Source organism: Oratosquilla oratoria, chromosome 41, assembly GCF_046742065.1.
Source record: "Oratosquilla oratoria isolate Oo_2021 chromosome 41, ASM4674206v1, whole genome shotgun sequence".
Classification (NCBI taxonomy): domain Eukaryota; kingdom Metazoa; phylum Arthropoda; class Malacostraca; order Stomatopoda; family Squillidae; genus Oratosquilla; species Oratosquilla oratoria.
Window position 1 is genome coordinate 37,579,007 of NC_134817.1, and position 12,318 is coordinate 37,591,324.

At 38.5% G+C, this 12,318-nt stretch overlaps 1 protein-coding gene across 2 annotated transcripts; it reads left to right on the forward strand.

Annotated features, from left to right (window-relative positions):
* Window positions 1-10: 10 nt before the first annotated feature.
* Tim23 (translocase of inner mitochondrial membrane 23) lies at window positions 11-12,233 on the forward strand. Of its 2 annotated transcripts, none has more exons than XM_076178608.1 (4): window positions 11-26; window positions 1,056-1,231; window positions 11,147-11,249; window positions 11,636-12,233. In XM_076178608.1, the coding sequence occupies exons 2-4, from the start codon at window positions 1,147-1,149 to the stop codon at window positions 11,919-11,921; spliced, it is 474 nt and encodes a 157-aa protein (XP_076034723.1). In that variant the 5' UTR covers window positions 11-26; window positions 1,056-1,146; the 3' UTR covers window positions 11,922-12,233. The 2 variants fall into 2 exon arrangements, with proteins under 2 accessions (XP_076034723.1, XP_076034722.1); XM_076178607.1 differs by lacking the exon at window positions 11-26 and adding an exon at window positions 9,819-9,965.
* Window positions 12,234-12,318: the final 85 nt, after the last annotated feature.

Genomic DNA, 12,318 nt, shown 5'->3' on the forward strand with positions numbered 1-12,318 from the left:
CTGGCCACCCTTTCCCGCGCCTTCCAGTAAGTTTCGTTCATTTTCAATTGTCAATCTAAACGTATCTTATTGCATGTTATTACCGTCATAATAATCCAATTGTTATTATGCATTCAACAAGAATAATTTTATCCCTACATATGTTACTTATCTCGGGTTGTTATTATTTCTTGTGTTCATATTGACAGAATCATCACACACCCATAATGTCTTAGTATCATTACGGTTGCTTAATTTCGGTATTCGTAGCACGCAAGCAGAGACCCAAATGATGTTCCCCCTGAGATTTCATGCAAAGTATCTACAATTTTTCATTTGGCTTAACCAGACACCGATTACCTATCCTTGGAGACGAATGCAGCCATAACTGATAACCAGAATGTAGATCACCCTTGTACAATCTGAAGGTATGTCTCGATACACTTATTACTGGTCACTAATCATTGAATGTAGACGAACCATAATGAAAAGAAATGTCTCCCGGCCACATTTCATATGTTTTGTTGACCTTGGTTTCCATGACGACCGTCAATCAGTTGCAGAAATAAGTTTTATATCAATTAATGGAAAGAAAAAAAAACATTAAACATATCCACGGATATAGTGTAATGGATGTATGCATCAAATTGGGATAAAGGACTGCAATGAAAATGGACATTCAAGCTCATATAACATAGATTGCAACAAATTGATTTTTCTGAGAGCTACGGATCCTATGATAATATCATAAAATTTATTTCAAATAATACTCATATTATTTTAAACTGTTTACACATCGAAATTAATTTCATGAATGTCTAATATTTGATTCATACAACGTAGAAAAATGTTTTTTCGATGTTTAGCGTTTTCTTTAAATGAGAAGTTACATAAAAGAAAATGTACCTGATGATACATATCAGTTATGAATTAAATATGTGTTCATAGGGTTATGGGTATTTTCATATTCATGTGTGTAATTTAGAGTTGTAATCATACCTTCCTAATTGCGTACATTTACATTTTACAACAGTGCGCATTCACTATTCACTTGTTTTGAAAAAAAAATACATCAGGTTTCGGTGCGCAGACGATCTTTTGAGGAAAGAGGAGAGTGCATCAGGCCTGTGCCAATAATATCGAGGCAATTTGTCATCACAATAAAAAATGGCCATGGATAACAGAAGATCAAGCATTTTAGGCCTTTATAATCCTACATATGGAGCGGGAGACCCAGGAATGAATGTTCCATGTAAGTAGATTTTAGAATGAAGATTGTAAGAAAAGGTTAATCATTACATTAGCTTGGACGTTATATAACAAAATTGTTATTTTCTTCCAAATATGTGTAGATGGAAAATTATAAAAAAAGGAAAATATTGCAAAATTTTAAGTTGATTTTTCATGAATGGGGTGACCGTGTAATATGCTACTAACATAGTCATAGTGGCAATACATTACAATCATGTATTATCATATATGTATTCAGTGTTCCTAAGTTTAAATTATTTTATTTAAATGATTAAATTACATATTTATATTGAATACCCTGAAACACTGGGATAGCTTGGTGGTAGTGGACTCCCAGGGTAATCTTATCAGTCATTTAATCCGGTGTTTTCAAAGATTGGTGTCTGTCACAACATTGAGGAGGTACCCAACTCTTGTGAAACCTATGCATGACCGTTTCCACTGTCCGTGTTTCCTCTAATATCTCGATGTAATAAAGGTATCCTCTTCATATGTGGGAGTTTGTCTGAAAACACGTTTAGTTTAGCCCCTTCAGGATCCTTCACACAGAAATGACCTGGTAATTCACATTGCAGGGAGTAGAATTTTTATTTTAGTCCTATTCCAGTATCACACAAACACATTTTTCACTTTTCTCTTTTGTATTGAAACGTCTATTATTCCATGGAATAGTTGCATTAGGATAGGTTGTATTTGTTCTATTGGACAACAAAATTTTCAGGTTAAATATTCATGTTTGTGTGATTTCTTGACGTATTTACAGTAGTTTGTGCTGTCCTGAAGATTTTGCTTGTGAAACTTTTCAGCAAGTCTTCTGTTTTGGTCATCTTTCCTATTTAGTGTGGTGGCCTTAATTGGCAATACTGAGACTCGATTCTAGGTTGGAACAGTGCTTTCCAAAGTGCGAACATGCAGGCCCTGTCTCATGTATGGAAAGTTTTTGGGATTCATCCTGGCCATCTGTGTGATTTTGATAATACAGATACTCACAGATGAAGTTCCGGAAGAGGTGCCTGTAACTCCAGCTCAATAACCTGATTGCCATTATTTCTACCATGTATAGGTTGTGGAGGTTATTTGTGCTCTATAATTAAATTTCTGACCTTGGTTTTTCCATATTTTATAGTCTATTTTAATTGTGATACTGTGTCTCCATTAACCACCCATTCTGGCACATCATTCCAAGTATTTACTACCCAGTTTGAAAAAAACGTATTTTCTTATGTTTAGTCTTGCTCTCTCTTTAAAAATCTTCTTTGAATTTCTTCTTGTGTTGCCCTCCCTCATCTTAGAAATATGTTATACATTGTTGGGTCATATTTCTGGGTAATAGTCTTGTAAGTTTCAATTTGATCTCTTGTAGATCAAATTTCTTCAGCCTTTCTTCATAATTATGTCCTTTCAGCTGTGGTATCATTCTTGTGGCTCTTCGTTGAACATTTTCAATAGCTTCTATGTCTTTAACTAGGTGAGGACACCAGATGTAATTAGCGTATTCTAAATGAAGCCTTACTAGTGCAGTATGCAGTGCTTTCAGGATGGAAAGATCGGTAAAATTTTACTTTCGACCTTTGTTGGAATATAGCAATACAAAATTAAATAGTAATTTTGTAAATTAAAATGTATGAACATAATATGCAATTTTGTGTGCGGAAATGAAAATAAAAATAGTTGCTAAAACAGATTTCTTGAGTAACGAAGTCGTGTACGACGAATGGTACGCCATGTTTGTTATGGTAGATGCCGACGTCGGAGAAATGAAAGGACGATAAATTTGTCTAAACTAACCTAACCTAACCTAACCTGTGTTTAATAAATCATTACCTGCAAATTAGATATCATCCGGCTGGTCCTCGTCGTCGTGAGAGACGTTGGCGGGCTTTTCAACCACTCTCTCAGCTTTTGTATGGCTATATTCCTCCAATGGTTGAAAGTAAAATTTTACAGGTTAGGTTAGGTTACTTTACTTTACTTTACTTTAGACCAATTTATTGTCCTTTCATTTCCCCGACGTCGGAATCTACCATAACAAACATGGCGTACCATTCGTAGTACACGACTTCGTTAATTATGAAATCTGTTTTAGCAACTATTTTTATTTTCATTTCCGCACACAAAATTGCATATCACGTTCATACATTTTAATTTACAAAATTACTATTTAATTTGTATTGCTATATTCCAACAAAGGTCGAAAGTAAAATTTTACCGAAAGATCAAGGTGGACAAAATTTCTCCTAATAATGCCAAGAATGTTGTTAGCCTTGTTGATTTTCTCAGCTAAGTGTTCTGTGAATGTTGGATGGTCATCAATGACAACTCCAATGTCCTTTCCATTTTTAGTGCTGGTTATGTTGCCATACATCTTGTACTCTTGTTCTTTAACATCAGATCTACCTATTCCATAATTCTCATATGTTTATTTTTATGTGGATGGAAGTTGAGCATCCATCTCTGACCATTTCCTCAGTTCATCTATGTCTTCCTGAAGCTTGTTACAATCCTCTTCATTTGTAATTGTTCTAAAAATATTGGTATCTGCATAAAGATATACCTTGCTCCCATGTTTAACCTCTTCCATACAGTGCCGCCTACGTAGGCGGCATGAGGAGCAAGTGGATACGCAAGGCTGCCATATCGTCATCTTGATTATATTTATTGTAGTTGTCCCTGTGTAACTGACATACTCTCTAAACTGGCTTCATCACATTTTCTATGGTTATCAAAATTCATGGGTGAAAGGGAGAACGATCGATATAAGCGGTGACTATTTTTTATGATGCGAGTATTATGACACAACATCATATGTCTGGCCCGGAGTGAAGTGGGCATGAGGAGCAAGTGGATACGCAAGGCTGCCATATCGTCATCTTGATTATATTTATTGTAGTTGTCCCTGTGTAACTGACATACTCTCTAAACTGGCTTCATCACATTTTCTATGGTTATCAAAATTCATGGGTGAAAGAGAGAACGATCGATATAAGCGGTGACTATTTTTTATGATGCGAGTATTATGACACAACATCATATGTCTGGCAGCTAATGCTGCCCGCGAGATTTTGGCCCGGAGTGAAGTGGTTAACTGCATCCAGAAGATCATTGATGAACATAACAAATAAGAGACCCCAGCACTGATCCCTGAAGCACCCCACTGGTGACCTCCCTCCAGTCAGAGGCTTCACCATTAACCAGCCAAAAAAACTTTTAATCCACTAGAACAGATTACCGTTTATTCCATAATTTTTTTTTTTTTTTTTTAGCCAGTAGTCTTTTGTGGGGAACTTGGTGAAATGCCTTCATGAAATCACAATAGACAGTAGGAGAAGGATGCATCAGGTCTCATATACACTTCCACATCTCATCCATGTTCTTTGAGTGGTATTACAAATTAATGTACATGGTAGTTTGTGTTGTTTCAATGTTTCAGTGGCCATTTCTTCACTTACCCAAATTTCTCATTGCTCATTTTCATGTTTCTGTTTGCCCAGTCATATTTGAAGACTTTATAGCAGTGACAGCTTTGTTGGTCTGAGTTTTGTTTCTATGTCACAAATCATTATTAAGAATAGAAATAGACCCCTTACAAATCCCAGGGGACACACCCATGTAATATAGTATTAGAAAATTAAGTACTAATTTTGTCAGTTATAATAAATCCATGTAATCATTTTTCTTAACAGAAATCAATAACAGAAAAGGTTGCTACAAACGATACACTTATGAATGGAGTTGCTGGGGATGCTTGAGATGCCATGTTTAGTTTGATAGATGCAGTGGTCAAAGAAATTAAACTACAATAAATTTGTTTACTCTAACCTAACCTGCATTTAGTAATGCAATACTTGTAATTCTACAGGTTGTCAGGGTCATCATCATTATCCGGGATGTTGACAGCTGGTTTTGGTATCCGATCAGACTGTGGGGTGTACAGGAGTTGCATAGTTTTAAGAAATGCATAAATCTCAGCTACATAGCACTGTTTTAAGAATATGTACTGTGTGAGGTACTGATAGAATTACTGAGGGCATATTCCAGATCCTATGGTCACATCTTTGTTCAGTAGTGGATTTGCTTTTAGTGGGACTGGACAGACAACATGGCATTTTGATCTATGATCACAGCTTCATCTGGTAGTGTATTTGCTTTGAGCAACTTTTTTGTTATTGATTTCCACCAAGAAAAATTTTGATGCATTATAATTTTCAAAGCTAATACTTAATTTTCTGATGCTAAAAAAATAGTTTTTTAAGCAGTTTCATGATCTACTTTGTCGAGTGTCTTCACAGTGTTCAAGAATATAGACAATTTTACCTTTGCTATGATGGTGTTAGAGCAGTTTTGACAGACAGAATTTACCTTTTCTAAAACCTTGTTGGCACTCATTGAATCCATCTATTTTCTTAAGGTGACCCATTACTCTAACCATTCAATCTACAGCCTTTCAATTGTAGGATGTTAGTGTCACAGGTCTGTTGTTTTGGGCAGTAACAATGGTAATAGATGTAAGCAAGTTATTGGAAAATATAGAGTGCAAAAAAGGTCATGCAGTCAATGCTCTTTATGGTGAGTGAAAATCATTACAAGAAAGATATTTGGGGATGAATGCAAAGAAAAGGTGCTATGAATGAGTGGTTGTCCCCATGGTGTAGTTCAGATCTATGGTCCTAAAAGAAATAGTAATAAAAAATAAATGGATAAATTGACAAAACCATAATCTGCGAAGGAGGCATATAAATTTCCTCAATATCAACAATAGTTCTGATTGTTCCACCTGTCTCACTCTGAATTTTGTGGAATCAGGTGTCATTCCATATAAAAGTGACCATTCACTTCATACATTCCACTTGGTCTCTTGGGAATTGGCTGCAAGTTATTGTGGCAAAGTAGCATGCAGTTGATACTTTAGGGCTTATATGTGGTGCCCCTATGGACCAGAGCCACACATCATTTTGTCTGTGATAGAGGAAAACTGTTCATAGAGAAATTATGACACTTTTATACTACGACTGTCCCTCCGTTATGCTGTCCCCCAACCCCTTGTTACTGTCCTGTACCATTTCTCTGAATATTTATTTCCTTTTTTTGCCTACCCTGTGGTGGGGGAAAAGAATGCTACCACCAAGTCTTTCCACTTGTCATAAAAGGTGACAAAAAACAGGATGGGGGATGGGATTAGGAGTCCTGCCACCTGCAGCTCCAAAGGGGACATTCCTAAAAAAAAAGTAAAGGCATAAGAGGGTCTGGTTTGGGACTTTTAATGTGCGTGGATGTGGTACAGATGAGAGTAAAAGGGAAGAGATAGGCAGTATGTTCATGAGAAGAAAGATGGATGTGCTGGCTTTGAGTGAAACTAAAATGAAAGGGAGGGGCGAGTGTGAATTTGGAAGTGTAGTTGGGAGGTACTCAGGATTGAAGAGTGGACGAGGGAGAGAAGGGGTGGCTATACTAGTAAATGAAGAGATAGGTAAGCGTGTAGTGGAGTGGAAGGAGGTTTCTTCAAGGTTGATGTGGATGAAGGTGAAGCTGGGAAAGGAGGTGTGGGTTTTTGTAAGTGCATATGGGCCTGGTAGTGAGAAGAGCATAGAGGAAAGGGAGGCATTTTGGGTAGATTTAAATGAGTGCATAGAGGGATTAGGGAGAAATGTCAATGTAGTTGTATTGGGAGACCTTAATGCTAGGGTAGGAAACGAACCAATAGATGGAGTGATTAGGAAGTATGGAGTTCCAGGTAAAAATCATAGTGGAGAATTAATGGAGATGTGTCTTGAAAGAGAGTTGATGATAGCAAATACAGTGTTTAGGAAGAAAGTGAAGCATAATTACACATGGGAGAGGGTGGTGGCTGGAAGGGTGGCAGATATAGCGTTAATGGACTATATAGTGGTGACCAGGAGTATGGTAGGAAGAGTAAAGGATGTACATGTTCTAAGGGGAGAGAGTGGGGCAATATCAGATTTTCTGGTTGAAGGTAAATTGAGAGTGGAGAATAGGTGGTGAAAGAGGAAAAGGTCAGAAGGTAAGAAAAGGAGAATGAGTGTAAGAAGAAGCTGAGAGAGGAGTGGGAGGTAGTGAAGGATAGAGTGGAGGAGGAATGGGGATGGTTCAAGGAGGGAGTCATAAGGTGTGCAAGGATGGTGTGTGGAACAAGAAGGATGGGAGGGAATAGAAGGAAGGGTGGTGAGTGGTGGGATGAGGAAGCAAAGAAGGATGTAGAAGAGAAGAAGTAGGCTTTCATAGATTGGCTACAAATTATGACAAGGGAATCATATGAGAGGTACAAAGTAAAGAGAAAGGAAGTTAAGCATAAGATAAAGGAAGCAAAGAGGAGAGCAGATGTGAAATAGGGTAAGAGTATGACAGAAAATTTTGAAAGTAATAAAAAGATGTTTTGGAAAGAAATTAAAAGAGGAAGAGGAGGTGAATCAAGTAGAGAAGAAAAAGTAAAAGGTGCAGATGGAAAGATGATAATGGAAGAGAAGGCAGTGAGAGGAAGGTGGGCAGAGTATTTTAGGGAGTTGCTAAATGTGAAAGAGGATAGGGAGGGAAAGGTAGTTGCAGTGGGAAGTGCTAAGAAAATGAGAGTGAGTGAGGAAAATGGAGGAGAAATAGGGAAAGATGAAGTGAAAGACTGTTAAGATGATGAGAGCAGGAAAGGCACCTGTGTTGGATGGATGCCATGCAGAATGTCTGAAGAAAGGAGGTACAGTGATGGTGGACTGGCTGGTGAGGCTATTTAATGTTTAAGAGAGGGTAGAGTGGCGGAGGACTGGAGGAGTGCCTGTATAGTTTTGCTTTACCAGGGAAAGGGAGGCAAGTGAGTTTAGTAGTTTGAGGGATCAGCTTGTTGAGTGTAGTTGGGAAGGCTTATGGGAGGTTTTTGATCGAGAGGATTAGGAGAGGAACAGAGGTAGTAATTGGTGAGGAACAGTGTGGGTTTAGGACAGGTAGGGGTTGTGTAGATCAGATTTTTGTGATATGACAGATATGTGAGAAAGCTATAGGAAAAAGTAAGGATGTTTTTTGGGCCTTTATGGATTTGGAAAAGGCTTACGACAGAGTAGACAGAAAGGCACTGTGGGAGATATTGCAGATATATGGGATAGGAGGAAAGCTGTTAAGAGCAGTCAGGAGTTTTTGTGAGAGTAGTAGAGCTTGTGTTAGGATTAGAAATGGAGAGAGTGAATGGTTTGAGGTAAAGGTGGGACTTCATCAGGGGTGTGTTATGTCACCCTGGCTGTTCAATCTATACATGGATGGGGTTGTGCAAGAGGTGAATGCAAGGGTAATAGGTAGGGGGTTGGAGATGGTTAAAGAAAATGAAGAAAAGTGGGAGATAAGCCAGTTGTTGTTTGCTGATGACACTGCTTGTAGCAGGATCAGAGAAAGGATTGAGGAAGTTAGTGACAGAGTTTGAGAAGGTGTGTGAAAAAAGGAAGCTGTAGATAAATATGGGCAAAAGTAAGGTGATGAGATGTACAAGGGGAGAGAGTGACAGCAGGCTGGAAGTGAGCATTAAGGGTGAGAGACTGGAAGAAGTAGATAGTTTTAGGTACTTGGGTGAGAATGTGGCAGGAAAGGGAGGAGTGGGGGTGGAGGTAGAATGTAGATTGAGAGAAGCGAGTAAATGCCTTGGTGGATTAAAAAGTGTAATGAGAAATAGACATCTGGTAACGGATGCTAAGAGGAGATTATATGAAGGAGTGATTGTGCCAACAGCTCTGTATGGGGCAGAAACATGGAACATAAGATAGGAAGAGAGAAGGAGTTTGAATGTGTTTGAGATGAAATGTCTGAGAAGTATGATAGGGGTTACTAGGCTAGATAGAGTGAGAAATGAGGTGAGGAGGAGAACATGGGTGGAATGGGAGTTGGGAGATAGGGTTGATGAGTATTAGGATGGTTTGTATTCATGGAAAGTATGAGTGAAGAAAGATTAGTAAAAGAGGTGTGGAAGGAGTGAATATGAGGGGGCGTCCGAGGATGAGGTGGATGGATGGGGTAAAAGGGGCATAACAAAAGGGAGGAATATCTGTTGAGGAAGGACAGGAGAGGACAGAAGATAGGGGTAAATGGAGAAGGGTTGCATATAGATGATGCTGTGATGCATGAGGGGAAGTGGGTGGGGGATGGAAGGTAAGGAAGTATGTACAAGAAGTTTGATGCAGCCTGAGGGGATTTCTCCCTGTTTTCTCCTTGTCTGCATGAGGGGACGGAGAGGGCGGGGGTTGCTGAATTAATGAAGTGGCCTTGCTGTGGATGTGCTGTGTCTTGTGACACTGCTTTTGACCAAGGGCAGTGGACAGGATGCAGGGATGACCCATCATCCAGGAGGTGCCAAGATGCGAGGGAGGGAGGAGGGTGGAGCGGAGTGGAATATGTAGGGGATGGAATGGGTGGTGGTGGTTTCTATGCCTTTTTCTTTTTGGCTATCCCCCATGTAAGGGGGAAAAAGCCTTTGGTATATGTGTATATATCATTGTCTTCATCTTTCAAAAGAAGTTTCATGTTATAGAATTCCTTTATGTTAACTGCATGATCTTTGTATTAAAGGAGTGCATGAGTAATAAACCTGTTCTGTTTTACAGTAACCTCCAACCCAGGTCTCTCTCAGCTGTCCCCTTACTTAAATTTTGACCCAAGCTACTTACAAACCACACAGCCAGATTTCATCACTTTGGAAGGAGCATCCCAGAAGAGAGGGCGATTCGAACTTGCATTCTCACAAATCGGAGGTGTGTGTGTATTGTTGTTGATAAATTATCTTAACAAGTTTTTTTTTTTTTTTCTAAGCAACTTTTTTATTTTTATTAATTTTTTCAGAAGTGACTATCCCATTCATATATATATTTAACCATGACAACATCATACAACCCAGCTACAGCCCCACATTCACCTGAAACCATTCTCTCTGATCTCAACTCACTTATGCATGTATAAATTACACTATAGAAGTGAAGGGCCATGAATATGAATGTAATAGTTATAGAGGGAATCTTTTGAGTTTGGTCAGTAAGATGCATGGGCATAGTAAGGGAATTAGGAGTACAAATGGAGTAACTTGGGAAGAGCATTGTAGGTTTAGGGGAGGAAAAGAGTATGTACATTGTGATTTTAGTAAGATATATATGCATATTTATTTTTTTATTTTTTATTTTTTTGACACAGGGCAGGGTAAGTAAAGAGGCTTTGAAGTATATTGCAGATGGGTAGGGAGAAATCTGTTGAAGATATAAAAATATTTTAACACTTGTAGAACATGTGTGATATGTGCAATAAATGCAGAAATTTGAATCCATCACTAATATTTTTTATGGTTATTTAAGCATATAAGGCAAAGTTGATGGTTTTAGTTATAGCAAATTGCCATCTGACATAAGCTCGGTACCATATCCCATTACAATATAATATACTTTTGCCAAGTATTAAGTGAGGTACTGCACTGTATTTTCCTTCATCCAGTAGGTGGGATAGAGAGTAGGGATGACTCTTCATCCATGAAGTGTTGGTGGGCTGGGAATTTGAAATGGATTTTGATTATGTACATTTGCCGATTTAATGAATCACTGATTTAGTGAAGCGACCTTGCTGTGGATGTGCTGTGTCTTGTGACAGTGCTTTTGACCCAGGGCAGTGGGTAAGATGTAGGGATGACCCATCATCCAGGAGGAGCCAAGATAAGAGGGAGGGAGGGGGTTGGATGGGAGTGGAGTATGTGGGAATAGAATGGGTGGGAATGGATTTTATGCCTTTGTTTTATTGGCTACCTCCCTTGTAAGGGGAAGAAGCCTTTGGTATATGTATGAATGGGTATGTACTTTTGATTTGGCCACCCTCCTTACATTGTAATGGGAGAGAGCCTGTTAAAGGAATATATATGCTTAAAGTTAATTATTTTATGTACAACCTATTTCAGGTTTATGTATGATTGGTGCTAGTTTGGGTGGTACTCATGGGTTATACAGAGGACTCCAGGAAACTAGTGCTGCTGGTCATACAGGAAAAATCAGACGGACACAGTGAGTATATGTATCCAGACTTGTTTTTAGAAATTAGTGGACTGGCTATGGTTAAAAACTATTTTGATCTAGCAGTCAGATCTGTAGGGAATGGTAAATGTGAGCATATGTAGAGAGTTTGCTGTGGATGTACTGTGTTTAACTGCATTGCCTATGACCCAGGGCAGAGGGTGGGATTCAGGGATGACATGTCATCCATGAGGAGCTAAGAAGAAAGGGAGGAAAGGGTGGTGGATGGGAGTGGGTATGTGCCTTTTGACTGAGCTACCTCTCTTAGAAGTGGGAGACAAAGCCCTTGGTATATAGATGGATTGGTATGTGAAAGTGACTGCATTTTTATGACCAGTTTCTGAAAATTAATGTAATCACTTTTTTTCTCTCATCAGGCTCTTGAATTATGTAATGAAGCGTGGATCAGCGTCAGCCAACACTCTTGGTGTAGTGGCAGTTATGTACTCAGGACTTGGATGCCTCCTGTACTGGGGGCGTGGCAGTCATGAAGATGAACTTAACACTTTAGGCGCTGGTACCCTCACTGGTCTTCTTTACAAATCAACAGCAGGTCTTAAGAAATGTGCCATTGGAGGGGCAGTTGGACTTGCACTGTCGGCTGCTTGTATTGCTTTCTCATCCAGGGACAAACTTAAACAACAATATGGAAGTTCATATTAATGTGGTTAGTTATAATTCTTAAAAATACTTGCATTAGTTGTGACTGGAAGTGGTGAAAACAACCTCATCACATTCAGGAAAACATTTTCAAGGAAGAAGTACAAGAATAGTCTTCGAAAGATTCCATAAACAGGACCAATGGGCTTAAAGGCAAATGATGCACTCTTTAACATCAGGTTTAAGAACTTGGGTCAATCATTTCATTTTTTTAAGTTTATTCCCATTTTATTTCCGTGATACGTTATTGTATATAATTGACAAACTCTAAAGTTTGTAAGAAATAGTAAAAGTTAATAAAAAAATAGTATATTTCATTTTGTATTATTGTAGAAGTCTTTTGGTTATGTATAATATACAGTTTTAATTGTTATGAGGAGTATGCAAACTCCAGAAAATT